The sequence below is a fragment of the Giraffa tippelskirchi genome, chromosome 4, assembly GCF_054371585.1.
Source record: "Giraffa tippelskirchi isolate mGirTip1 chromosome 4, T2T-mGirTip1v1.2.pri, whole genome shotgun sequence".
In the NCBI taxonomy this organism is placed as follows: Eukaryota; Metazoa; Chordata; class Mammalia; order Artiodactyla; family Giraffidae; genus Giraffa; species Giraffa tippelskirchi.
Window position 1 is genome coordinate 99,556,809 of NC_137278.1, and position 27,828 is coordinate 99,584,636.

The 27,828-nt window shown below is 46.5% G+C and overlaps 1 protein-coding gene across 5 annotated transcripts in view; it reads right to left on the reverse strand.

Moving 5' to 3' along the window:
* Positions 1-17,779: 17,779 nt before the first annotated feature.
* MALL (mal, T cell differentiation protein like) overlaps positions 17,780-27,828 on the reverse strand; it is a 32,387-nt gene continuing 22,338 nt past the window's right edge. Inside the window, exons 2-5 of one of the 5 annotated variants that reach the window (XR_014051953.1) lie at positions 26,813-26,980; positions 21,831-21,953; positions 18,764-19,351; positions 17,780-18,479 (exon numbers count right to left, since the gene is read on the reverse strand). Coding sequence is in view for 3 of the 5 variants with exons in the window: in XM_081484812.1 (XP_081340938.1) it covers positions 19,140-19,351; positions 21,831-21,948; positions 26,813-26,980 (498 nt within the window). In the remaining 2 variants the exon portion in view is untranslated. Of the gene's footprint in view, positions 19,352-21,830; positions 21,954-26,812; positions 26,981-27,828 lie in introns of all 5 variants that reach the window. The other 4 variants (XR_014051954.1, XM_081484812.1, XM_081484813.1 and 1 more) reach the window with 4 other exon arrangements.

A 27,828-nucleotide genomic window follows, 5' to 3' on the forward strand; every position in this document is an offset into this window, starting at 1 on the left:
GACCTGACACAGCCAAATAAATAAACAGACTTTTCAAAAAAATTAAAATGCACCTGCTTTTCAACTGCTTTGCACGAACGCTCATGAACGTCAGTCTGTGGGAAGGGCCAGCTTGGTAGGAAATATAGAAGCTACTTTATTTCCTTCTTCCTCACCCTGCCCTTCAAACACCATGCAGAGTCCTTCTTCTCCTGACTCCTGGTTGAAATCTCAGCTTCTCTCCTCACAGCCTTGTTGTCCAACAAAAAGACAACTTGAGCAAGCCACAGCTGCTGCATGCTTAACTCGAACATTCTAGTAGCCACAGTAGAAAAAGCAAACTGGGACAAGCAGAATTAATTAATTTTAATAATGTATTTTATTATAATGTATAATGTATGGGCCACCTGATGTGAAGAGCTGACTCATTGGAAAAGACCCTGATTTTGGGAAAGATCGACGGCAGGAGGAGAAGGGGATGACAGTGGACGAGATGGTTGGATGGCATCATCAACTCAATGGACATGTGTTTGAGCAAACTCCAGGAGATAGTGAAGGACAAGAAAGCCTGGCGTGCTGCAGTCCATGGGGTCGCAAAGAGTCGGACACAGCTTAACAATTGAACAACAATGATAACAATGTATTTTATTTAACCCAGTATATGTAAAATATTGTCATTTAAACAGTTATGTAAAATAGATATTTCACACTTTTCCCCCGTACTAACCCTTTGAAATGCAGTGTTTCTAAAAATTTTATTTTTTGATGATTTTCTTGGCTGTATATAAGCTTTTTAGTTTGATGTAGTCCCATTTGTTTATTTTTGCTTTCATTGCCAGTGCCTTTGGAGTCCGATCCAAAAAATTACTGCCAAGAGCAAGGTCAAGGAGCTTACTGCCTATGATTTCTGCCAGAGGTTTTATAGTTTCTGATTTTACATTCAGATCTTTCATCCATTTTGACTTAGGTTTGTGTGTGTGGTGTGAGGTAGGGATCCAGTTAGATTCTCTTGCACATAGCTCTCCAGTTTTCCCAGCACCAGTTATTGAAGAGACTGTCCTTGCCCTGGTTTGCATTCTTGCCTCCCTTGTTGTAAATTCAGTTCAGTTCAGTTGCTCAGTCGTGTCCGACTCTTTGCGACCTCATGAATTGCAGCATGCCAGGCCTCCCTATCCATCACCAACTCCCGGAGTCTACCCAAAGCCATGTCCATCGAGTCAGTGATGCCATCCAACCATCTCATCTTCTGTCGTCCCCTTCTCCTCCTGCCCCCAATCCTTCCTAGCATTAAGGTCTTTTCCAATGAGTCAACTCTTCGCATGAGGTGGCCAAAGTATTGGAGTTTCAGCTTCAACATCAGTCCTTCCAATGAACACCCAGGACTGAGCTCCTTTAGGATAGATTGATTGGATCTCCTTGCAGTCCAAGGGACTCTCAAGAGTCTTCTCCAACACCACAGTTCAAAAGCATCAATTCTTCAGCACTCAGCTTTCTTCACCGTCCAACTCTCACATCCATACATGACCACTGGAAAAACCATAGCCTTGACTAGACGTACTTTTGTTGGCAAAGTGATGTCTCTGGTTTTAAATATGCTATCTAGGTTGGCCATAACCTTCCTTCCAAGGAGTAAGCGTCTTTTAATTTCATGGTTGCAATCACCATCAGCAGTGATTTTGGAGCCCCCCAAAATAAAGTCTGACACTGTTTCCACTGTTTCCCCATCTATTTCCCATGTTGTAAATTAATTGACTATAAATTTATGCATTTGTTTTGGGGCTTTATTCTATTCTGTTGATATGTGTGTCTGTTGCTAAAGAAAACAGAACAAATGAACAAACAAAACAAAAAACTCATAGCTACAGAAAACAGATTGGTGGTTATCAGAGAGACAGGGCCTATGGGGTGGACAAAAGGATGAAGGGGTCCAGTTGTTTGGTGACAGATGGGATCTTAACTTTTGTGGTGATTACTTTGCAGTATACATGAATATCGAATGGTTATGTTGTACACCTGAAGCTAATATACTGTTCGTATCAGTTTTATGTCAATTAACAAAATGAAGTGCAGTATGTATTTTACAATTCTAGATTATCTCTATTCAGACTGGCCTCATTTCAAGAACGTAATAGCCTCATCTGACTCTCAGATATCGAGGAATGGTTTTGTTTCCAGGTGTTTAAAAAATGTGGTCCAGTCTGGAACTAAAGCTGTGATCTTTTATTCAATTTGAAAGTCCCTTCCCCACCCTGGACAGATTTGGGCTTGGAAACCAGCAGTAGAAGAAGGGGCAGAAGGTGTGTGTGTCAGGGATGGGGGGAATAGGTGGTCTTCCACTGATAGGTGGTCTTTCTGTCCCTTAGCTCCATCCCTCTTCCTCTGCCCAGGACTAGGGGCCAGGGACAATTAGAGGTCAAGGACAGAATCCTGGGTGTGTGTCTCCTTGACGTTGTACCTGCCAGAGTAACATCCTAGGCTGCCTTCTTCCATCCCGTGCTTCTAGGCTGGGGAACAGTCACCTGTGGTTCCCTGATGGGGGCTCTTCCTCCACTGGCTGTTTGCACTCAGCTCTGGGCTGCTGGCTGCCCTCCACTCCTAGATTCCCTTTGGGGAGGTCACCTTGCCTCTCTAGGCCTCCCGAGCCCTTCAGAGATGCCCATTCCTGTGACTGCCCCGGCTGCCCACCTGCGGGGGGCAGTGCACGCCCGCCATTACTCTCCCATTTTGCTCCAGGGGCAGCTCCAGCCCTGGTCTTGCTCTTAGATGCTCCAGGGACAAATCTGGTGCTGCTCCCTGAGCCCACTCCCCCACCCCCAGGGGACCCAGCCAAGTTCTCTGGTGACTCCCTTGATGCCCATTTGTTTGGTCTGCAATCACTGTCCTCCCTTACCCTCTACCTTCAAAGTGGATAACGGAGAATAATAGTAGCAGAACCTCCCTTTGCTGAAACCTACATGATTGGACTTCCTGTCTCTCTATGGAGATGCCAAGACCCCCTTATCAGCCTGTGACATTTACAAATACAGTCAGGAAGGGTGTGCCACACTAAAATATTAACATTGGCAGCCCCCAGGTATAAACATTCCAAGGGATTTTTATTTTTGCATCTTGGAATTTTTTATTATATAAATGTCTGAAATTTATTGTTTTTATTATAATTTTTAAAATTATAATTAAATTATATAATTATATAATCTTATAATTAAATTATAATTTAAAATTTTATTATAATTTTTTGAGAAAACCAATGACTCTGGGAGTCAAGTAAGATAAGAATATGAATGTTTAAAGAAAGCATAAGTCAAGAGTGAAGTGCACATCAAGTGTGTGTGTTCCAGGTCTGTGCTCACATGTATAAACAGGATGCTGTGTATTTGGAGAGGAAAACTTCTCTGCTCCCTTCCTTGACTCTATTCTGCGTCATCTCCCAGGCTTCTCGCTGGCTGCTAGTGTTTTGTTACCTTTCCAGTGGCAGAATCTGGCCGGACGTTGGAAGGTGGTGCAAGGAAAGAGTGGTTGTTCTTTAACCTCTGCTTCCAGTGGTTGTTTGGCTGCTGCTGCAGCCCAGGACTCCAAGGGCCTCAGGGGCCCCCCTGGAGCAGTGTCTGCAGCAATGCCTCCTGGCGTAGCCACCTTCCCTCTCTGCTCCCCTGGCACTTGCCTCCTGCAATTATAATCTCTGAGTTACCTCTCATTCCCCTTTTCGCTCTTCAGCCCTTCAAACCATTTGTAATGTCAACTACAAATTGGCACCTGCCATCCATCTTTACAAGGATTAAATCATGTGCTCCTGCAGCTGCTGATTTTCAACACCCCGTGAAAGGAGTTCAGGGTGGAGAGCAGAAATGAGGCACTCTGTGCTCTGGGAAAAACTGGCAGGACAGGTCTTCAGATAATTACATATTTTCAGGAGCTGATTTTATGAGTCCAATTCTTGTATCTCCCCATATCTGTTGTTGTTCAGTCACTAAGTCGTGTCTGACTCTTTGCAGCCCCATGAACTGCAGCATGCCAGGCTTCCCTGTCCTTCACCATCTCCCTGCCCCATATCTAGAAAAGCACTAAATCCTTCATGATGATGACTGTTTCTCCTGACTAGCAGAAGCTTCATGAGACTAGTAGAAACCTTTTGCAAACTATGTGCTTGATTGTATGTACTCCCCCTTCACCAAAATCAGATATATACTGACGTTTTCCCCCTGTCTCTTGGGAGCAGTTTCTTAGAGCTATCTGAGGTGCTGTCTCCTGGGCTGCAGTCCTCATTTTGCCCAAAATAAAAATTAACTTGCAACTCTCATATTGTGCATTTTTTTTTAAGTCAACAGAAGAACTTTCCTGAGTTAAATCCTAACTCTTTGAAACACCTAGCTTGCCTTCATTTCTCCGCACTGGACTCTGGCTGTTTCACAGTCAGCTGAGTGCTTTCCCATCATCTGCCCATGTAGCTACGTGGATGCAGCATCCCAGTCCACTCTGTACCTCCTGGCTGGGTTCTCCACTGCCCAGGGGGAGCAGGTGTGTGGTTGTAACGTGGGACACTGGCCCTAGGCCAGCCTGGCCCTGGGTCTGCAGCGGCAAGAGATCCCTCAGCCCAGGCCTCCTGGTCTCTGTGCCTAACGTCCTCCCTGGGATGCCACCTCCACCCCCAGTGACAGGGCTTACTTCTGGAGATCTGTCCCATCAACCTGAGAAGCCTTTCACATTTGCCCTCAGGTCACACTGACACCCTGGCTATGACTCCAGACGGTCTGCCCTGAAGGACACTTTTGGGACATTAAAACCTTTATCTTCTGGATAAGGAAATGAAATTGACACAGAAGTGGAGAGAAATGATCTGTCCAGGGTTACACAGGGACTTGATGAAACAGCCACTGCCAAATTCCAGGCCTCCTACTTTTTGATCCAAACCACTTAAATAAACAAAAACAAAACTTAATTTTAGATCATTGTAGATTCCTATGCAGTTTTAAGAACAACACACAGGGAGATCCTGGTACCCTCTGCCCAGTCTCCCTCAGTAATAACAGGTTGCAAAACCATCGTACAGCATCACAACCAGGATGTGACGTTGACGTAGACCCCTGATCATGTTTAGATTCCCCTACTGTTATTTACTTATTTGCATGTGTGTGTGTACTTACGTCTATGCAGTTTTACCATGCGTATATTAGTGTCTCCACCACCACAATCAAGATACAGAACATTTCCACCACCACAAGGATCCCTTGTGAGTCCTTTTTTTTTATAGCACAGAGAACTGTATTTAATATCTTGTAGTCACTGCAGATGGTGACTGGAGCCAAGAAATCAGAAGACATTTGCTTCTTGGCAGGAAAGCTATAAAAAACCTAGACAGTGTGTTGAAAAGCCGAGGGAGACATTACTCTGTCAACAAAGGTCCGTGTAGTCAAGGCAATTGTCTTCCCAGTGGTCATGTACGGTTGTGAGAGCTGGACCGTAAGGAAGGCAGAGAGCTGAAGAATTGGTGCCTTTGAACTGTGGTGCTGAAGAAGACTCCTAAAGAGTCCCTTGGGCAGCAAGGAGATCAAACCAGTCAATCTTAAGAGAACTCAACCCTGAATATTTGTTGGAAGGACCGATGCTGAAGCTGAAACTCCAGTATATTTGGCATCTGATGCAAACATTAGAAAAATCCCTGATGCTGGGAAAGATTGAGGGCAGAGGAAAGAGAGAGTCAAAGGATGAGATGGCTGGATGCCATCACCAATGCAATGGACATGAACTTGGGCAAACTTCAGGAGATGGTGAGGGCTGCAGCTCATGGGTTCGAGAGTCAGACATGACTGGGCGACTGAACAACAAGAACAACAAATAACCTATAAGGGGCTTCCCAGGTGGCGCTAGTGGTGAAGAATCCACCTGCCAATGCAGGAGATGAAAGAGGTGTGGGTCCAAGCCCTGGGTTGGGACAATCCCCTGGAGGAGAGCACAGCAACCCACTCAGTATTCTTGTCTTAGAAATCCCTTGGACAGAGGACCCTGTCGGGCTACAGTCAAAGGTATGATCATAGGGTCACAAGGAGTCAAACATGACTGAAGCAACTGAGTACGCATGCTTTAAGCTATAATGGCAAAGAATTTGAGAAGAATATATAGGTAGGGGCTTCCCTGGTGGCTCAGACGGTAAAGAATCCACCTGCAATGTAGGAGACTCAAGTTCAATTCCTGGGTCAGGAAGATCCCCTGGAGAAGGGAATGGTTACCCACTCCAGTATTCTTGCCTGGAGAGTTCCATGGACAAAGGAGCCTGGTGAGCTACAGTCCATGGGGTCATGAAAGAGACAGGACTTAGTGCTGAAACAACAACAACAACATATATATGTGTATATATACAAAGCTGAATCACCCTGCTGTACACCTGAAACCAACACATTTACATCAACTATACTTTAAAAAATGTTAAGCAAAAAATATGATTCTCTAATAAATATTTCTAAGTGGATCAATGGAAATTTTGCCTTACTGCCTTCTGAATTTAGCACACTCATACACTATGAAACAAACGGTTTACCGGACTTATGAGTCCTTTATAAGCACACTCAGTACCCGACTGCCCCGCCCTCTCCTCAGCCCCCAGTCCACTGATCTGTTCTTTATTTCTAGAATGTTGTCAATTTAAGGTTGTTTTTTTATAGAATCATATGTAATATTTGGGGATTTTTTTTAAACTCAGCATAATTCTCTGAAAATTTATCCAGGTTGCTGTGTGTATCAATTATTCCTTCTTTCCAATTACTGAGCAGTGTCCCCTGGTATGGATGTACTGCTGTTTGTATAACCAGTCACCCATTGAAGGTATCTGGGTGGTTTCCAGTTTGGGGCTGGTACAAATAAAGCTGCTGTGTGTGCTCATGGGCAAAGATTTGTGTAAATGTAAGTCTTCGTTTCTCTGGCAGCAGCGCCCAGGAGTCCAATCACTGAATCATAAAGTGGTTGCATGTTTAGTTTCACGCAGTGCTATGCCATTTTGCATACACTCCCATCAACAACGTGTCAGTGATTCAGTTTTTCCGTATCCTTGCCAGCATTTGGTGTTAGTCATTGTTTCAAATTTTAGCCATCTTGATAGGTGCACGGGTTTAATGAGAATTTTTCTGCTGGTGAAGGAGGAAAAACAACTCTGCATGTGCTTATCAGCCACTTCTATATAATTCTTTTTTTCCTTCAGATCTTCTGTCCACTTTTTAATACAGTTCTGTCTTTTTACTATGGAGTTGTCAAAGTTCTTTATATAATCTAGATACGAATCCCTCATGAGATATATAATTTGCAAACACTTTCTCCCATTCTGTTAATTGTCATTTCACTCTTTCAATAGTTGTCCCCAGCAACTTCCCTGGAGGTCCAGTGGATAAGAATCTGCCTGCCAGCGCAGGGGACACAGGTTCCATACCTGGTCTGAGAAGATCCCACATGCCTCAGGGCAACTAAGCCCACGTGCCACAGCTATAGAGCTCTTGCTCTAGAGCCCAGGCACTGCAACTACTGAGCCCATGTGCTACAAATACCGAAGCCCTGGCACCTGGAGCTTGTGCTCTGCAACAAGAGAAGTCACTGCAATGGGAAGTCCATGAGCCGCAACTAGAGAGTAGCCCCTGAGCAACAACAAAGACTGAGGACAGTCAAAAATAAGTGAATTTTAAAATATGGAATCCTTTGAAGCCTAAATACTTTTAATATTTAGCAAAGCCAGTTTCTTTCTTTTTTTAGCTTGTAGCTTTGGTAACATATTTAAAAATCATTCAAGGTCATGAAAATTTACTCCTATGTTTTCTTCTAAGACTTTAGCAGTTTTAGCTCTTAAACATTTAAGTCTCTGATTCATTTTGTGCTAATTTTTGTATCTGGTGCAAAGTAAGGATTCAAGTTCATTCTTTTGCATGTAGGTATCCAGTTGTCCGCACTGTCTGTTGAAAAGACAAGTCTATCTCCATTGAATTGTCTTGGCATTCGTGTCAAAAAACAATTGACCATAAATGTAAGCGTTTAATTCTGGATTTTCCATCCTGTTTGTTTGATCTGCTTGTCTAATCTTTTGCCAGTACCACACTGTACTGATTATTATACTTTGCATTTAGTTTTAAAATTGGGAAATGTAAGTCTTCCAGCTTTGGTTTTTCTTTTTCAGAGTTGTTTTGCTTGTTCTGGGTCCTTTACATTTTTGTATGAATTTTGGGGTCAGTTTGCAGTTTCTACAAAACTGCCTCTGGGATTTCTGATAACTATTGCACCGAGTCTGTTGGTTAATTGCAGGAATATTGCTATCTTAACAATATTGAGTCTTCTGATCTATAAACAAGGGAGGTCTTTTTTTTTCAGGTCTCTTAAAATTTCTTTCAACAATGTTATGTAGTTTCCAGTGTGTACAAGTCTTGCAATTTTTAAATTAAATTTATTCCTAGATATTTTTTTCTTTTTTGATACTATTTTACATGGAATTGTTTTCTTAATTTTATTTTGGATTGTACATTGCTAGTGTACAGCCAGCAATCACTTTTAATGGGCTTTTGATTAGCATGTGTTTCAATTGCAAACTTAGTTAAGGAAACCTCTTCTGGCATTGAAAACTGTGTTTGTAAGTTTAACAGATGTGTTTTCCTTAAGTATTTCAATGGTCTGATAACAAAGTCATTTTGAATGAATTTGGAATATGACGAAACTTATATTCTCTTAAATGTTCCAGCACTGTTTATAAACTTAGATTTCAGCCTAAATCACAAATTGAAAGCAACTACACACCAGAGTGTGAGTCCCCAGTCTCTACTTGCAAAAAAAATTCCAGACATGAGATCCTTTCTTGACACCCAGACCTTAATACTGAACCATTTCTGAATTCATGACTAGTCCTTCTGATCTGAGTATCTGGGTGCCTGCTGGGAAGAACAGTTCCTGCCCCAGTTACCTGCAGACCTTGGGGGCAAATGCACTCACTCAACTGAGGAATCAATTAACAGCCTAGATCAGGAGCTGATTGTAGCCAGTTCAAACAAACAAGCTTACTCCACAAAGCATGTACATAAATGCAAGAGCAAGTTTTTTTTGGAAAACATATTTTGATGTTTCATACCAATTCCACATTTAATATTTCCTCCAAACTTTTAAATTTATCTTTATCATAATTGTTTATAAAGATAACGTAATGAATTTTTTCCACTAAGCCCTATATAGTTATTCAGTTTATCCCAATGTGCAAAAAGTTGTATTATTTTCTGTGTTCCATGATATAGAAAAGATTGGGAAGTGGGACTTCCCTGGTGGTCCAGCATTTAGGACTTCGCCTTCCAATGTAGGGAATGTGGTTTTGATCTCTAGTGGGGGAGCTAAGGTCCGACATGCCTCTGGGCCAAAAAACCAAAACACAAGACAGAAACAATATTGTAACAAATTCAATGGAGACTTTACAATTGGTCCACATCATAAAGTCTTTAAAAAAAAAGATTGGGAAGTAAAATGCAGGAGGTTCTGCTATGTGCCTGTCTGTCAACTCCATGTTACCTTGCTTCTCACCTAACAGCTGAACACCTGGCTGCCAATAAACCTTTGCTAAGGAAGGAATGACCCCTGTCTGTCATTTACACTTTCAGCCAGTCAGGTCAGTCCCTCAGTCGTGTCCGACTCTTTTGGATCCCTGGACTGCAGCATGCCAGGCTTCCCTGTCCATCATCAACACCCAAAGCTTGCTCAAACTCATGTCCATCAAGTCGGTGATGCCATCCAGCCATCTCATCCTCTGTCGTCCCCTTCTCTTCCTGCCCTCAATCTTTCCCAGCTTCAGGGTCTTTTCTAATGAGTCAGTTCTTCACATTAGGTGGCCAAAGTATTGGAGTTTCAGCATCAGCATCAGTCCTTCCAATGAATATTCAGGACTGATCTCCTTTAGGATGGACTGGTTTGATCTCCTTGCAGTCCAAGGGAATCTCAAGAGTCTTCTCCAACACCACAGTTCAAAAGCCTCAATTCTTTGGCGCTCAGCTTTCTCTAGTGTGAATTTATTTATAAGGTGGTATTTCACTTCTCAGTGTGACAGGAAAGGCAAAGGTCCTGTTTACACTGCACCAGTAAGAGATGCCTGTGGGGCTGGCTGGTTTCAATCACACAAGCGTTTAGCTTAGACCCAAAGCTGCAGAATACTCTGAACTGATTCAGCACCAAAAACAGAAAGTTTGTCGATTTTGGGCAGATGAATCCACCTGCCTTGGGACTCATAACTGCATTTCAGGCCAGAAGGGAACCAGCAGCTCTATGGGGAAGTCCAATGCTTTGCAGACAATGTTGCCCCTCCATCGCTTTTTTTCCCTTTCTTTCTTTTCTTTAACTGAAGTATAGTTGATTTACAATATTATATTAGTTTCAGGTGTATAGCACAGTGATTCAGCATTGTATAGATTTTACTTCATTAAAAGTTACTATAATAAATGTATATTACGTAACATAATATATACAGAGTGAAGTGAAGTCACCCAGTCGTGTCCAACTCTTTGCGACCCCATGGACTGTAGCCCATGGGATTTTCCAGGCAAGAGTACTGGAGTGGGTTGCCATTTCCTTCTCCAGGGGATCTTCCCAATCCAGGGATTTGAACCCAGGTCTCCAGCATTGTAGGCAGATGCTTTACCGTCTGAGCCAGCAGGGAATATTAATATATACAGAAGGACTATACAGAAAAGATCAAATGACCTGGATAACCACGATGGTGTGATCACTCACCTAGAGCCAGACATCCTGGAATTCAAAGGCAAGTGGGCCTTAGGAAGCATGACTACAAGCAAAGCTAGTGGAGGTGATGGAATTCCAGTTGCGCTATTTCAATTCCTAAAAGATGATGCTGTGAAAGTGTTGTACCCAATATGCCAGCAAATTTGGAAAACTCAGCAGTGGCCAGAGGACTGGAAAAGGTCAGTTTTCATTCCAATCCCAAAGAAAGGCAATGCCAAAGAATGTTCAAACTACCGCACAACTGCACTCATCTCACATGCTTGCAAAGTAATGCTCAAAATTCTCCAAGCCAGGCTTCAACAGGACATAAACCATGAACTTCCACAGTCAGTTCTGGTCTTGCTTTTGCAGACTATATAGAGCTTCTCCATCTTCGGCTGCAAAGAATATAATCAATCTGATTTTAGTATTGACCATCTGGTGATGTCCATGTGTAGAGTCTTCTCTTGTGTTATTGGAAGAGGGTGTTTACTATGACCAGTGCGTTCTCTTAGCAAAACTCTGTTAGCCTTTGCCCTGCTTCATTTTGTACTCCAAGGCCAAATTTGCCTGTTACTCCAGGTATCTCTTGACTTCGTACTTTTGCATTCCAGCCCCCTATAATAAAAAGGACATCGTTTTGGGTGTTATTTCTAGAAGGTGTTGTAGGTCTTCATAGAACTGTTCAACTTCAGCTTCTTCAGCATTACTGGTTGGGCATAGACTCGGATTACTGTGCTATTGAATGGTTTGCCTTGGAAATGAACAGAGATCATTCTGTCGTTTTTGAGATTGCATCAAAGTACTGCATTTTGGATTCTTTTGTTGACTGTGATGGCTATTCCATTTCTTCTAAGGGATTCTTGCCCACAGTAGTGGAAGGGGATGACAGAGGATGAGACAGTTGGATGGCATGACTGACTCGATGGACGTAAGTTTGAGCAATCTTCGGAGTTGGTAATGAACAGGGAAGGCTGGCTTCCTGCAGTCCATGGGGTCACAAAGAGTTGGACGTGACTGAGCGACTGAACTGAACTGAACTGAATCCCATACCATTAGTTTGTCCCTCCTCACTCCCCTCTCCCACTGGTAACCACTAGTTTGTTTTCTATTTCTGTGAGTCTGTTTCTGTTTTGCTAGATACATCCTTTTTTTTTTTCTTTCTAAAAATGTGGAGCATTTTTAAAGTCTTTATTGAATTTGTTACAATATTGCTTTTGTTTTATGTCTGGGTTTTCTGGCCCTGAGGCATGTGGGGATCTTAGCTCACCGCACCTCCTGCATTGGAAAGCGCAGTCCTACCACAAGACCTCCAGGAAGTTCCTGATTCTGTTTTATTTGTTAGATTCTACATTAACATGTGGGGACTGAACAGCATGCTACTAAAAAACCCAGTGGGTTAAGGAAGAAACCAAAGAGGAAATCAGGAAACACCCTGGGACAATTGAAAATGGACACACAACTTTTAAAAAATCCAAAATCTATGGAACTCAGCAGGAGCAATTCACAGAGGGAAGTTGATAGTGATACAGGCTGAACTCAAGAAAGAAGGAAAATCTCAACTAGACAACATAACCTACAACACCCTGCTTTCTCTTGCCTTTCTGGAATGTATGCGAGGGGCCACTAGCCAGTTTCTCACACAAGCCATCTGAGGTTAGGGGCAGAGTCCTGCGCCTCTCGGTCTTCCCCTCAACTGTACAAGCCCTGCTGACAAGCTGTGCTGGGCGGACCCAGGCCTGAACCCAGTGGCCCCACTGGTCACGGGCTGTGGGCTGGCTGTGTCCCTCCTCCCACTTACCCAGGAGGGAAGCGGGTAGGGTACACCTTTAAAAGAATGACATAGCCATAGGATGTGACACAAACAACAAGGTCCAAGATGGTGGAAGATGCAATTTCCAGTGAACCTTGAGCTTCAGTATACACTCACTGTAATGCGTTACCATCTAAATGACACACCCACAGGTGCCAACACAGTTCTGAAGCCAACCATTAGAGGCCAAAAAGTGGGCAGTGGCCCAGTTCCTAGAAATCCCCACCCCTTCCTGAAATAGTTGGAATAATCCTCCCACTCATTAGCCTATAAAATTACCCAGCCCATAAAAACTAATCACCCCACCTTGTGAGATGGCCCACACTTTGTCTGTGGCGTGTGTTTCTCTCTAAATAAATCCACTTCTTACCTATCACTTTGTCTCTCACTGAATTCTTTCTGCGATGAGACATCAAGGAACTGAGCACGTGTGATCTCAGTTAAAAGACAGTGGGTTCAAGTCCCAATAAGAGTTACGTGGTGTTACTACCACCCCTGGGGCTCCCCAGGTGGCTCTAGTGATAAAGACCATGCCTGCCAATGCCGGAGACGTAAGAGGCTTGAGTTGGATCCCTGGGTCAGGAAGATCCCTGGGAGAGGGCATGACAACCCACTTCAGTATTCTTGCCTGGAGAATCCAATGGACAGAGGAGCCTGGTGGGCCAGTGTCCATGGGGTTGCACAGAGTCGGACATGACTGAGTGTCTTAGCACACATGCACACCGCACATGAGCCCTCAGTGCAAACCGAGCGAGACCCCCAACCTTCATTCCAGCGAAACGGGCGACTGACTCGGCTGGGCCACTGCCGGTGTCCTGGGAACAAGGCCATGTGGAGCAGGGCTGTGCTGGGCCGCACCGTCCTTTTCGATGTTCTTCCAGGTTGCTCATTGCTCCTCACCTGGCCGACCCGACCCCTCCCTCTTGAACAGATGCTGCCGCAGGTGGAAGCGCTTTCCTTCAGCCCCTGCAGGTGTTCCCTGCAGATTCCAGTCAGTCCCCACAACACAGCACTGGGTGACGGCTGATCTTTGCTCGGGAGCCAAACAGAGGAAGAAAGGCAGTTGGTGTCCACAAGTGCAAGTTCAGGCTCAGAGATCTCTCTGTGGGCAGCACCCCGTGCTGAGGGTGTGTGTGTGTGTGTGTGTGTGTGTGTATGTGCAGTTGTGTATTTGTGTGCAAGTTTGTGGGCTTCCCAGATGGCACAGTGGTAAAGAATCCGCCTGCCAATGTAGGAGACACAAGAGGCATGGGTTTGACCCCTGGGTCAAGAAGGTGCCCTGCAGGAGGAAATAGCAACTCACTGCAGTATTCCTACCTGGAAAATTCCATGGACAGAGGAGCCCGGAGGGCTACAGTCCATGGGGTCGCAAAGAACCAGACACAACTGAGCGACTGAGCACGCATGCACACACATGTATGTGTGCAGGGGTGTGTGTGTGTACGTGTGGGTTAAGGAAGAAACCAAAGAGGAAATCAGGAAACACCCTGGGACAATTGAAAATGGACACACAACTTTTAAAAAATCCAAAATCTATGGAACTCAGCAGGAGCAATTCACAGAGGGAAGTTGATAGTGATACAGGCTGAACTCAAGAAAGAAGGAAAATCTCAACTAGACAACATAACCTACAACACCCTGCTTTCTCTTGCCTTTCTGGAATGTATGCGAGGGGCCACTAGCCAGTTTCTCACACAAGCCATCTGAGGTTAGGGGCAGAGTCCTGCGCCTCTCGGTCTTCCCCTCAACTGTACAAGCCCTGCTGACAAGCTGTGCTGGGCGGACCCAGGCCTGAACCCAGTGGCCCCACTGGTCACGGGCTGTGGGCTGGCTGTGTCCCTCCTCCCACTTACCCAGGAGGGATAAGTGGGAGGGTACGTGTGAGCTATGTAGGTTATAATTTCCAAAACTAAAGTGGACTTTTTCCTTCTTGACACATTCTTTTAGATGAAAAAATTTTACAGAAGCATAAAAATGAAATCATATTCAGCTACAGTTCCAGTGGATCACCTCTGAAAAAAAAGAAAAAATAATTTACTTTCCATGAAATTAGGGCTCTTCTAAGAAACTCCAAGATCCCCAGCAGTAGAGATACCAGCTAAAGACAAACTCGGTCGATGGTCAAATGGCTGGAATGGTCTCAGGGTTCACTGTGGTCCAGAGCATGCTGGTCAGGGGACGTTTCCACCTTGGTGCCCACCTCAGAGCAAGCCCCCAGCTCCTTGCTCAACATCTTTACCTTGGTTTCTCAGAGTCTGTGAGCTCTTCAATAGCAGAGGCCATTTCTTATTCATCTCAGCATCCAATGCCCAGACTGGATGCCATAGGTGCCCCAAAATTGTCTAAGAGCATCTGAGACAGGGTCCTGTGTTGGTGGGAAACACAGATGGCCCTGACTCAGCACTTTGAGCTTCCTGAGATTCAAACTCTTCTCACTCTGCTCCTTCACATCTCCAGTGACCTCCAGTCAGAGCCTGATGCGAAGAGCCGACTCATTAGAAAAGACCCTGATGCTGGGAAAGATGGAGGGCGGGCAGGAGAAGGGGATGACAGAGGACAAGATGGTTAGATGGCGTCACCAACTGAATCGACATGAATTTTCACAAACTCCAGGAGATAGTGAAGGACAGGGATGCCTGGCATGCTGTGGTCCATGGGATCACAAAGAGTCAGATACTACTGAGTGACTGAACAGCACCAAGACCTCCCAGGCTCCAAGTGGACTTGGGAGAGGGCCATATTCAGAGCAACCCCTAATACCACTTCTGAGCTGAAGCCTCCTAGGAGCTCTGGTGTGGGCATGCATCTGGGGGCCCTTGGTGGTGTGGCCCTGGCGCTAGCCCTCACCCGTGCCTGGAAGCCCCGGGCAGAACACAGGACTTCCCACTCACAGTGAGGGTGGCACTTAATACCTGTCATGTCTCCTCACAAGTAGACACCCCCATGGCCAAGGGAGAAGTGGCCATGTGAGGGCTTGGGTCTCCCAGCTTCTATGAGAGTGTTGGCCATTATTCTTAATTACTGATATAAATGACCAATTTATTACTAGTATGAAGAGTGTGATCCTCCTTATAGTTGTACCATGATGGGGAATCCAAGGTAGGAGTAGTGTTTTGTTTTTGGAAAATTCAAAGATACAGATTATTATTTTTTTGGTCACACCTTGCAGCTTGTGGGATCTTAGTTCCCTGCCCAAGATTGAACCCAGGCTCTTGGCAGTGAAAGTGTGAAGTCCTAACCACTGGACTGCCAGGGATTGCCAAGGATGTTGTTGTTGTTTAGTTGCTAAGTTGTGCCCAACTCTTTGCGACCCCATGGACTGCAGCCCACCAGGCTCCTCTGTCCATGGGATTCTCCAGGCAAGCATGCTGGAATGGGTGCCATTCCCTTCTCCAGGGGATCTTCCTGACCCAGGGATCAAACTCACTGGGGCCCAAAACCCCCTACATAAAGGTTTGGGGTGCTGGAGGGAGCTGGGGAACTGGGTGGGCAGGGTCAGGGGTGCCCCTGAAAGCTTCTGGGAACCTGGGCATATACCTGATAGGCAGAAGCTGATGAAAGGAAAGGGTGGGTGTTAACACTGTGCCTTACCCTGGGATCAGCCACGCTCTGCCCCCCCTCCAGTGGTCCCTGGGAGCAGCCCTGGGTCAGCTCGGGCCAGTGTGTGCCCCTCCCCAACACAGGCGCATCACTCCAGGGCCCGGTGAATACAGCCAGGCACAGAGGGGAAAGTGGGCAGTGATGGCTGTGAGGATATCAGACAGAAGACCCTCCCCCCGCCCCCACCCCTCTTCAGGCAGAGCAGACCCTTCTTCTGGCTTGGGTCCGGCCATCACCCGGCCAAAGTGATGGTGGATGGACCAAGGGGCCTCCGTGTGACACCCGCCCCCTCACCTGAAGCCTTAACCCCACAGGCAAACTGTGCCAGGGCAGGGCCCCGGGCCTCTTTCTCCACGTGTGAGACAGTGGGTAAAGCTCCAAGGGCAGGGAACATCCCTGTCTCCCCCTGCGGCAAGGGCAGGCTTCTCTGACAAAATCCCCAAGGACGCCACTGGGGTCGATCAGGATTTTCTGCCACCTCCCGCCCTAACCCCCTCCCACCACCGGGAAGGCCCTCTGTTTCCGCATCGGAGTGGAGCCTGCGCGCCACCCAGTGGAAAGCTTGGATAACTGCACCTCTTTCAGTCAGTTTCCCACCTCTATCTGGCTCCTTCATTATGTTCCCTTAAAAGGCTTCTTGGGCTTCCCTGGTGGCTCAGTTGGTAAAGAATCTGCCTGTAGCGCAGGAGACCCGGGTTCTATCGTGGGTCGGGAAGATCCCCTGGAGAAGGGAACGGCAACCCACTCCAGTATTCTTGCCTGGGAAATCCCATGGACAGAGGAGCCTGGCGGGCTGCAGTCCATGAGGCTGCAAGAGTGGGACACGACTGAGTGACTAAACCACCACCGCAAAAGGTGTCTTAACACTGAAAAGAGAAATAATTTCACGACCTTAGTGGTGGTGGAGTCATTTCCTATGGTTGCTGAAGAAAAGGACCTTAACTCAAGGGGGCCCTGGTGCATTCCTGCCAAGTTTGATGACACAAGTCTTTAATGATCCACTTACAGGGATCACAGGTTCCATCCTGCTGCTGCCACTGCATCTACAGGTGCCCCAGAGCTGACCTACACCTTGCAATAACTTGCCATAAGTACACCTGAACACAAGTACATCTTGGTATAACTCCTCTTAACCTATCAGCACCTTGACATAACACCTCTTGACATATCTAAATCTTGCATAACTGCATCTTGACATGATACACCTTAATGTTACCCCACTTCCTCATAGTTACACCTTAGCACACCTGTGTGTGTGTTAGTTGCTCAGTCGTGTCTGACTCTTTGCGACCCCATGGACTGCAGCCCACCAGGCTCCTCTGTCCATGGGATTTCCCAGGTAAGAATACTGGAGTGGGTTGCCATGCCCTCCTCCAGGGGATCTTCCCCACCCAGGGACTGAACCTGAGTCTTCTGCATTGGCAGACGAGTTCTTTACCGCTGAGCCACCAGGGAAACCATTCTTACTGAAGTGGAAACAATGCCACAAACCCAAGCGTTGGAGCCAGATTTGGCATCTTGGTGCAGCTGCCTGTGAAGCCAGGCTGGGTGGGCTAGGCCTTAGAACCCTCCACAGGCTGCGGGTGTGGGGTCTCAGTGCAGCTGCTGTTGGGACCTGTGACAAGGTGGCCAGCTCCAGTGGTGAGCCCACAAAAGTGATGAGTTCCAGGCTTTTCACTGTAGAAACCACTTTTATTTGGATGTGACTGCTCAGGAAATACTGAACATCCCAGACAGATGACAGGTGGGAAAGTCACAGATGAATGGTGGCTTTTTAAGCTATGGGGTGATTAGAAGGTGAGCTGTCAAGGCATGAAGCCAATTTTCTCTCTGGTGATCTCCCCACATTCCTGACCCTCTCTCCCCTAAGAGCAGAGAAAAGTCAATACAGAACTGTAAGCCCTCAAATTGGCTCAGACAAATCACTCCCACATAATAACTTATCGCATTTCAAAATGGCAGCAGGTCCATGCAGTTGGGGGGCTGAGCCCTGACTCTCATCAGAGACTGAGCCAGACGAATGAGGGACCCCAGCACAGGGCCAGAAGCGTCAGACAACACAGCCTTCTTTTGAAAACTATTTAGTTGGGGATCCAGCACCTTGATTTTACATTTCTCTGGGCCTTTTCTTTGAGAATGCCCTGGAGCACAAATGCCTTTGCATGTCCCGGCCCCCTGGAAACCCTTCACTGCAGGAAGCTGGCTGGATGGTCCAGGGCCCACCCAGCTGGACCACTGTGAGGAGGCACGCAAAAGAGCAGGGACCCTGGGGATGGGGTCCTTTCCAGCTTCCTTGATATCCTCCGTGTGACTAGAGCCCAGAAGAGAATCCTGGCACGTAATGTCCTTCTTGCTTCCTTGATGGTCTTTTCTGAGGGAAAGGAGTGGGGTTTGAAGGCCTGACCCAGGCGTCCTGCAGCCCTGAAGTTCTCTGAGCAGCCTGACTTACTGAGAATCGGAAAAATGGGTTACAGCCTTCTCTGTCCGACCCCTCCTCCCCTCCCAGTCTTGGTATATAACAATTTTGTAGTCAGTCCTTTATTTTTCCCCACAAATCTACCCTCAGATTTCCCTTGGCTCCTAAAACTGTAGAGGAAAGAGGAAGGGGACATGAATTGGAGTCAGGCAGTGTGGGAGGGGACAGCAGGTTTGTACCACCACTGCAATGAAGAGGCAGGATCCCGGGACAGGAACAAGGTCTGTGGTTCTTCAGAACTGCAGGCGTTGACAGCACCATTTTGATTTTAAGAAAATAATGAAGGTTCTCATCAGTCAGCTGTGGGGAAGCTCATTGCCGAGGCAGATCCCCAAACCGGCAAGATGATGGTAGACCTGGAATTTTCCGCATAAGATGTTAGTTTTCTAGAAGAGCGAGGGTCATTGTCAGATAATCCCAAGAGACAATTACTCTCCCTGGGCGAAACAAAACAAAATGAAACAACAACAAACTCCTCCCCCCCACCAGCCTTTTCATATTCATCACAATGAATTAAAATGTCCAAACAGATCTGCCAGTGTGTGATTTCATCGCTTAGTCTGAAAAGATGGTCTGTGGATCCCATGATGTCATCGTTGGTGAGCTGTTTATCATCCAGATGGCAAAGGTTGAAAACCACTTTTGGAAGCTGACACTCCTGGTTTTGAAAGGGCATCTTCCACGTCGCCTGGTCCCCTGCTTCTTCAGTGGTAATAGATGCTGAAGGCATGCAGGATGTAGAGCAGGGTGGTGATGAAGGCAAAGAACTGGAAGAGCCGGGGAGTCACTGCCTTAGAGATGCTGGCAATCACTGCCCCCTCCCAACCCCACACAGGCCCACGGCAGCCTGGATAGCCCTTGTTTGGACCCTGCTTCATCCGCTGTCTGCCTAAGCCCTGCCTAGCCTGAGGGTAGCAACCACTGGGCCGCCCCTCCACCCTCCTTGAAGCACTCCATGCCCTTGTCCCCCTGTGACTGTGCGGCATCGCTCTCACCTGCAGACCTGGACTCCTCTACCTGCCATAAAGTGGTCCGTCTCCATGTCTGCCCTGTGTGCCCTCACCTCATTCTGGGCACTTTCCCCCTCCTTCACCTTCAGCCACAGTCTGTGCTCAAATGACAGTTTCACTCACTGGTCCAGAACTCAATTCTACGCACCCACCTCTTAGATCTTCAGAGGCTCAGAGGCCCCACAAGCTCTCTGTGGGCAAACTGAACTCCTGAGATTCCCTCACAAGCTCAGTTGATCCCAGGATCCTCATCTCGTCCAGCTACCCAAGCCCAAAACCTGTGCTCCCTCTGACCCCTCCCTCCCCCACCGGCCATGTCCAAAGCCATTCCCAAAGATACCCGGCTGCACTGTCTAATGATCTCTTGGTCCAGCGGAGGACTCCATCTTCCCTTTGCTCCACTCTGTCCAATCACACTCTGTTTCATTCATTCATTCAACACATATCTTGTAAGCACCTGCTATGGGCTTCCTTGGTGGCTCAATGGTAAAGAATCTGCCTGCAATGCAGGAGACGCAAGAGAAGCAGAATATGCAGGTTCAGTCTCTGGGTTGGGAAGATCCCCTGGAGGAGGGCTTAGCAACCCACTCCAGTATTCTTGCCAGGAGAATCCCATGGACAGAGGAGCCTGGCAGGCTAGGGTCCATGGGGTTGCAAAGAGTTGAACAACACTGAAGTGACTTAGCATGAGCACGCATGCTTCAAGCACAACCATGGATCTAATGGTGAACAAAAATTCAAAAATTCCTATCCTCATGGAACTTGCATTTTAGTGGCACATGCAGAAAAGACCCAAGATAAACCAGGAGAGAAGTAGGAGCTACTACTCTGAGTGGGACTGAGTGGCAGCCTCACCGAGAGGGGGTCCAGGGACAGCAAGGAGGCTGGTGTGACAGGGGCCGCTGAGCAGGGGCGAGCAGCACCCCGCGTGATGGGAGGCAGAGTGGTGCTGGGCTGGGGGGCAAGGAGGCAGACAGGCCGGAAAGGCAGCTGAAATACCCCCGGGCCATCCTGGAGGGTCACCGCATTGGCCTGGTATCTTTCTGACAAAGGGAACAGCACCCTATATCACACCCCCTCCTACTGCTGCCCGATCCCTGGGGGAGCCCGACTGACACAGGACATTTCTGGCCACAGAGACTGGAGCTGATGGGCTGGGACCCAGTGGACGTTAGATCTTCCTGAGAAGGAGTAAGGAGGGTTAGGAGCACTTGCGTGCACACAGACACACACTGGAGGAACCCACCACCTGCCATGTGAGCCACCTGCCACTTGAGGGCACCATCCCCCCCCCAAGCGGGAAGAAGCCACCTCAGGGACTGGGAAGGCTGTCGGGCAGGCAGGCAGTGAACCCGAGTTCCAGAAGTCCTGCTCGTCCCACAACTCGTCTGGACCACCTTGCCTTGGATTCCATCAGCCAATATGTAACCCCGTGGATGTCTGTCACTGAAATAGAAGCACGCGGGAACTTGAGCCGTAATGAGGAATTGAGCTCCATTCCACCAGCAGTTTTTCTTTCTTCATTTTTTTAATAAATTTTTTATGTGGACCATTTTGAAAAATCTTTAGTTAATTTGTTACAATATTGCTTCTGTTGTTTATGTTCTGGTTTTTGGGCCATGAGGCATGGTCTTAGCTCCCCGACCAGGGATTGAACCCACACCCCCTGCCTTGGAAGGTGAAGTCTTGACCACTGGATTAACAGGGAAGTCCTAAGGATTTTCAATAAGAGATGTGCATTTTGGAAAATTTATGTTTTGGAAAAACATATTCTGAGGACAGTGTAGTAGGTGTGAGTGAAGTGTTAGTCACTCGGTCATGTCCAACTCTTTGCGACCCCATGGACTGCCAGGCTCCTCTGTCCATGGAATTCTCCAGGCAAGAATACTGGAGTGGGTAGACATGCCCTTCTCCAGGGGATCTTCCCAACCCAAGGATTGAACCCCGGTCTCCTTGCATTGAAGGCAGATTCTTTATTGTCTGAGCCATCAGGAGGAGAGACGACACCTAAACATGGACTTGGCACCCTGTGAGCTCAGGCACATCTGACTGCCAGCGCATCTGTGTGCCCGCATGCGCTCACACACACACACACACACACACACACGCACCCCTCCCATCCCACAAGACTCCTTCAGTCTGAGGATGTAGGGTCGTCTGTTCCAGAGGAGACAGAATTGAGCCCCCTGGGTTTCCCTCCCTGGTGGTGCCTGTCATGTTCTTGTCCAGCACTTACCGAGGCCGCAGTGTTTATATAGTAGTTTTTCAGGTCCTGGGTCTCTGACATGATGGTGGCGTGCACTTGTAACACGGCGGCACTCATGTATAGGATGCCTGTGGTCCCGTGATACAGGCTGTCCTGGAAAGATGGAGCAGAGGCCACGGCCACTGTCACATGGGCTCGCAAGCAGGTAACACCTTCCCCTCTGACTCAGCTGCTGGGCAGAGGGGGCCAAAGAGACAAGCCTGCTTCCGAAACTCCTGCTTTTTCCTTTCACAGTGTTTCTAGTGAAATTTCTATGTTGTGAACAATAGTGGATTAATAAATGGCAATACCAGTATGAACCAAGATTTATTGAGTGCTTCTTCCTGGTCAAACTGTAGGCTAAATCTTTTCCTCATTTATCTCATTTAACCTTGTGAACTATGAGGTCGGTTCTATTTATCGTTAATGCCATTTTGAGGAAATAGAAGACCAAGATTAAAGTCAGTGACTAAAGGCTGAGCCAGGACTTGAAACCAGGCCACATTAACAGCAAGCTTGTCCTCCCCAGTTGTTGGTGCTACGAAGGCCTGCTGTTCGCTAGGTGTTTTCCTGACTGTATACACTTGTGTCATTTCATCTTCACACCTAGTTTCATAAGGCAGCTACTATTAACATGCCCACTTTACAGATGAGAAAACCGAGGCTTAGCTGACACATGGCAGAGTTGGGCTAATCTGACTCTAGATTTCCATCCATCTTTGAACCTTTGTGCTAACCTCTCAGCAGTGTTCTTTAACTTATGATGTTATTCTGGAAGGAATGTCATAATAGGCAAATTGGCATTTTGCAACCCCTAAAGAATATTCATCAGAAGATGAAAGAGAACATTGGAGAAAAGAGTGATGGGGTAAGGTTGTCACAGTGAAAGCAGGACCACCAGTCACCATGTGTGATGTGACTTGAAGACACTTATGAAGCATCCTTGCCAGAAAGGTTTAGCCCACTTTCAGTTTAGCCTTTAGGTGCTAACTTCTGGCTTACAGAAAATTCAGGGACTAGAGGAGCAAGTCAAATCACACCAGGAAGAAGCAAACAAACCAAAACGTGGGACCTTCTACAGCGGTGGTCCCCAGCCTTTTCAGCACCAGGGACCGGTTTTGTGGAAGACAATTTTTTTTCCACAGACCGCGGCTGGGGGTGGGAGGGTGGGGGTTGGTTTCAGGATAATTCAAGTGCATTACATTTATTGTGCACTTTATTTCTATTATTATTACATCAGCTCCGCCTCAGATCATCAGACATTAGATCCCGGAGATGGGGGACCCCTAGTCTACAGGACCGCTGACCACTCAGTTTTTTCAGCAAGTCACTGGAAGGGAGAACCATGATAGTGAGAGGGTAACAGGCAGGAAGGCCAGGGGTCTCCAAACGGAGGAAACAGACTGCAAGTGTCAGACATTTTTTCTCTCTCTCTTAAGCGGCAGGATTTTTTTCCCCTTCTCTATACAAATTTTAAAAGAGGTTTCCCTTAAAATTCTCTGCTGCCATGAAGACACCAGGCTCAAACCTTGAGCTAACCAACGCGTTTTTCTCATGGAAATGTTTGTCTTAAGCTATGTTAATGAACTATGTATTTACCCTAGACTCTGTCTTCAAGTCTGTTCTGCCTAAGACTCAGAACCAAGTTGACAAACCAGTGTGTTTTACTCATGCAAATGTTCTCTTAAGCTATGTTAATGAGACTGTTTTTGCTTGGAAACCTGCCTTTCTTCAAGATTCATGTCAATCATTTCATGGCCTGGGACAACTCACCTTGTGCCAATGTTATCTCAAAATGCATGTTGTGGGTGAGGGGCCTGGCACCAGTCTCTGAGTTTTGAGACAGCTCCTTTCTCTAATTAACAGCTTGCTGACAGGTATATAACATACCACTTAAAGGCTAGCAGGGGGGCACTCTTTCTGCCCCTTTCTGATGTCTATGTCAGAAGCTTTCTCTATCTCTTTTATACTTTAATAAAACTTCATTACACAAAAGTTCTGAGCGATCAAGCCTCGTCACTGGCCCCGGATTGAATTCTTCTCCTCCGGAGGCCAAGAATCCCGGTGTCTTTTGTGGTTCGGCGACCACCTATTGAAAAGTAGATTAAAGGTAGTCAGGAAGCACCGCTACCGAGAGCAGGTGGGCCTGGAGAGGACCCAGATCCAAACAGGTCAACTGCAAAAACATATTTCAGTTATAATGGGAAAAAAAGTGAGGTCGCTCAGTCGTGTCCGACTCTTTGCGACCCCATGGACTGTAGCCCACCAAGCTCCTCTGTCCATGAGATTTTCCAAGACAAGAGTACTGGAGTGGGGTGCCATTTCCTTCTCCAGGGAATCTTCCTGACCCAGGGATCGACCCCGGGTCTCCCGCATTGCAGGCAGATGCTTTTACCGTCGGAGCCACCAGGGAAGTGACTGTGTTATAATGGGGGACAGTTATAATTTTCCAGGACTGTGACCTGTGTCTTTGATGATAATGAAGAATTATCATTAACTTTATGTAAGTTTGATAATGTAAGAAGGCTTGTGTATTTTTTGGAGGCATTCTGAAGTGAAGTGTGTAGAATGGAATGACATGGTGTTTGGGATTTACTTTAAGATTCTTTAGGGGAAAAAAAAGCTAGGTGAAGCAAATGTGGTAAAGTCTTGAAAATGCTGGAATCTGGGTTATGGTTATATGAGGATCCATAATATCAATACAATCCTCCCTACTTCTGTTCTGAATTGTTCAATAGAGAAATATTTCCAATGGTTATCAGGATGGTGTGATGACATGAAAAATATTTAATGGATGGCATAATAATAAATGAAAGACTCTACATCTAAAATGATTGGTTCGGTGAGATTTATACTATTAGGTAGTTAGAATAGAAAACAGGAGTCCAAAATGACGGTGGCTAAAAGACAAGGAAGGGAAAAGCCTGTGAAAACAGAACAAAGGAAGGTCCGAGGACCCGAGTGAGAACTTCAGGTAGAATAGCACTCCTGGCTAAGCCCAATTTGCATAGGGCAGGCCCAGGGGGAGGAAAAAAACATATAAAAAGAGCAGCCAAAGTGCTCTCCCCACCCCCGCGTGCTGGCGCGCTCCTCCACTTTCTTCTCTTCGTGCCTCCCGGTTGGCATGCCCTCAAGCTTCAAGGATGGATTCTCCATCTAAATAAAATAAAGCTGTAACACTGATTTGTCTAAGAGCTATAACATGATCTGTTTGAGACCTGAGAGCTATAGCACGGTCTGTCCAAGACCCGAGAGCTGTGACCTGCCGAGGGCGCTAATGTCGCTCCAAATCTCTGTTGTGACAAGACAGAACCGAGGAGCATACACTCGCCTGACAATACATTTTGCATAAAATTTGCCAGGAATAGGGAAGAATGAATTGTGATAGGTGATTGTGGTAAGACCTTGAGATCGGGGTTGTTCTTTTCCTACTATATTTCTTTCAATACTGCTCAAATGATTTTACCATAAATTAAAATTAGAGGGAAAATGCGTCAGGATGTGCTTGCTACGGGAGGAGCTGGGCTGTGCGTATATACCTATTAAGGGAGGCAGTGGAGGGGAATACAAAGCAGGATGGATTCTGGCAGAGGAATGCTTTTATTCCCATCTAAAACTCCAATACTTTGGCCACCTCATGCGAAGAGTTGACTCATTGGAAAAGACCCTGACGCTGGGAAGGATTGGGGGCAGGAGGAGAAGGGGATGACAGAGGATGGGGTGGCTGTGGATGGCATCACCGACTCGATGGACATGAGTTTGGGTAAACTCCAGGAACTGGTAATGGACAGGGAGGCCTGGCGTGCTGCGATTCATGGGGTCACAAAGAGTTGGACACGACTGAGGGACTGACCTGAACTGAACTGAATAGTTGTTGTTGTTTAGTAGCTAAGTCGTGTCTAACTCTGCAACTCCATGGGCTGTACTCCACCAGGCTCCTCTGTCCATGGGATTTCCCAGGCAGGAATCCTGGAGTAGGTTGCCATTTCTTCCTCCAGGGGATCTTCTCAAACCAGGGATCAAATCCCTTGTCTCCTGCATCTCCTGCATTGGCAGATAGATTCTTTACTACCGAAGCCCTATCTAAGAGTTGTTGTTGTTCAGCGGCTAAGTCATGTCTGACTCCTTGGACTGCAGCATGCCAGGCTCCTCTGTACCTCACTATCACTTGGACTTTGCTTAAACTCATGTCCATTTGAAGGAGGAAATAGACAGAACAGGCTTCATCTAGAAAGCAGGACTCCATCTTGGGCCGGACTGTGGACTTTGAGCTATAAGCCTATTATCTATGGAAACGACATACCAATGGAAAATCAGACCCCTCAGATGAAGGAGCCTCAGGACTTGTACCTAGAATCTCTGTCACCTAAAAGAATATGCTAATTATCTCTGTAACAGAACAAAGTCGTAAATCCCATTATGCTTATCGGGGTATCACCACAGGCCTATTGATAAAAGTCCACTGTTTAACTATCTAGGCTTATGACACATGAATCATGAGTTAACTTTGATCATATCTCTCTTTTACCTTGTGCAGACTAGTTTCAAGGAATTTGGGGAGGTGGGTTTGAGCATGTACACTTAGGGTATATAAGGTTTTCACAAAAACTGGTCGGGGTCCTTGGCTAAGAGGAGACTCTGCCTTGGGCCTACCAGTGTAATAAACTGCACTCCACTATATGCATTGTCCTTCTGAGTGAGTTTGTTTCCTGAAACACGTGGCTACAACACACTGAGTCGATAATGCCATCCTACTATCTCATCCTCTGTTGCCCCCTTCTCCTCTTGACCCCAGTCTTTCCCAGCATCATGATCTGATAGTAAACACATTCAGATAAAATGTTGAGATTCCCTAGGGGGCCAGCCCAGGAAACGTCTCTGGTTCCTCCTCCCACCCGTGTTTGTCCTCACCATGCCCAAGACATTGGTCTGGGAGGAGCCTCAGGCCCTGGGTCTCTCTCCCTGATTCTTACCAGAATTTTCCAGGACTCATATCTTTTGTAAAATCCAAACATGTAAGACAACAGGAGCATCAGGGAGATGAGGAAAGAGGTGAGCGAGACATACATCACCCATCCTTGTAGCAGCGGGCTTGCTACCTGTGTGGCTGCCACCAGGATCCAGACCCAGACCCCAAATATCTGTAAGAGAAAAGCACAGAAGAAGGGGCTTTATTGGCTGGTGTTGATTGTGATGCTCTTTGCATATTTCCCATTTCTGTCCTCCTCTGGCTTTGGTTAAGCACTCTTCAGGGGCTTCCCTGGTGGCTCAGATGGTAAAGAATCTGCCTGCAATTTGGGAGACCCGAGTTCGATCCCTTGGAGAAGGGAATGGCTACCCACTCCAGTATTCTTTTCTGGAGAATCCTATGGAGAGAGGAGCTGGTGGGCTACAGTCCATGGGGTCACTAAGAGTGGAACACGACTGAGTGACTAACTCTTTCACTTTCACTTTTGGTCTTCTACAGTTTGTGCAATGGTGATACAATGTGTTGAGGTATGGATATCTTTTTATTAAATATGCTTGGTATTCATTTTCTATTCAATATCTGATGATCCCATTGTCTTGATCTTGAGAGCCTGATTCTATAGTTTGTGGCTTCCGTTAATGTTCATTCCTGTTCACCTTTTCCCTCCTATATTTGTTGAAGCTTGATTGTGATCACAGCTGTAGGCTTAGCTCAGTTCTAAACGATTCTCTTAGAGACTTTCTATATAAAGAGCTCCACTTACTTCTGTCTAGCTTGGATGGAAGATACACAACTTTCAGGTCCTGGGACTACCAACTCTCATCTTACAAATAAATGATACATAGACATAGATATGGGCTTCCCAGGTGGCTCAGATGGTAAAGAATCTGCCCATAATCCAGAAGACCCGGGTTTGATCCCTGGGTCAGAAAGATTCCCTAGAAAAGGGAGCAACTAACGACTCCAGTATTCTTGCCTGGGAAATCTCATGGACAGAGCAGCCTGGCAGGCTACAGTCCA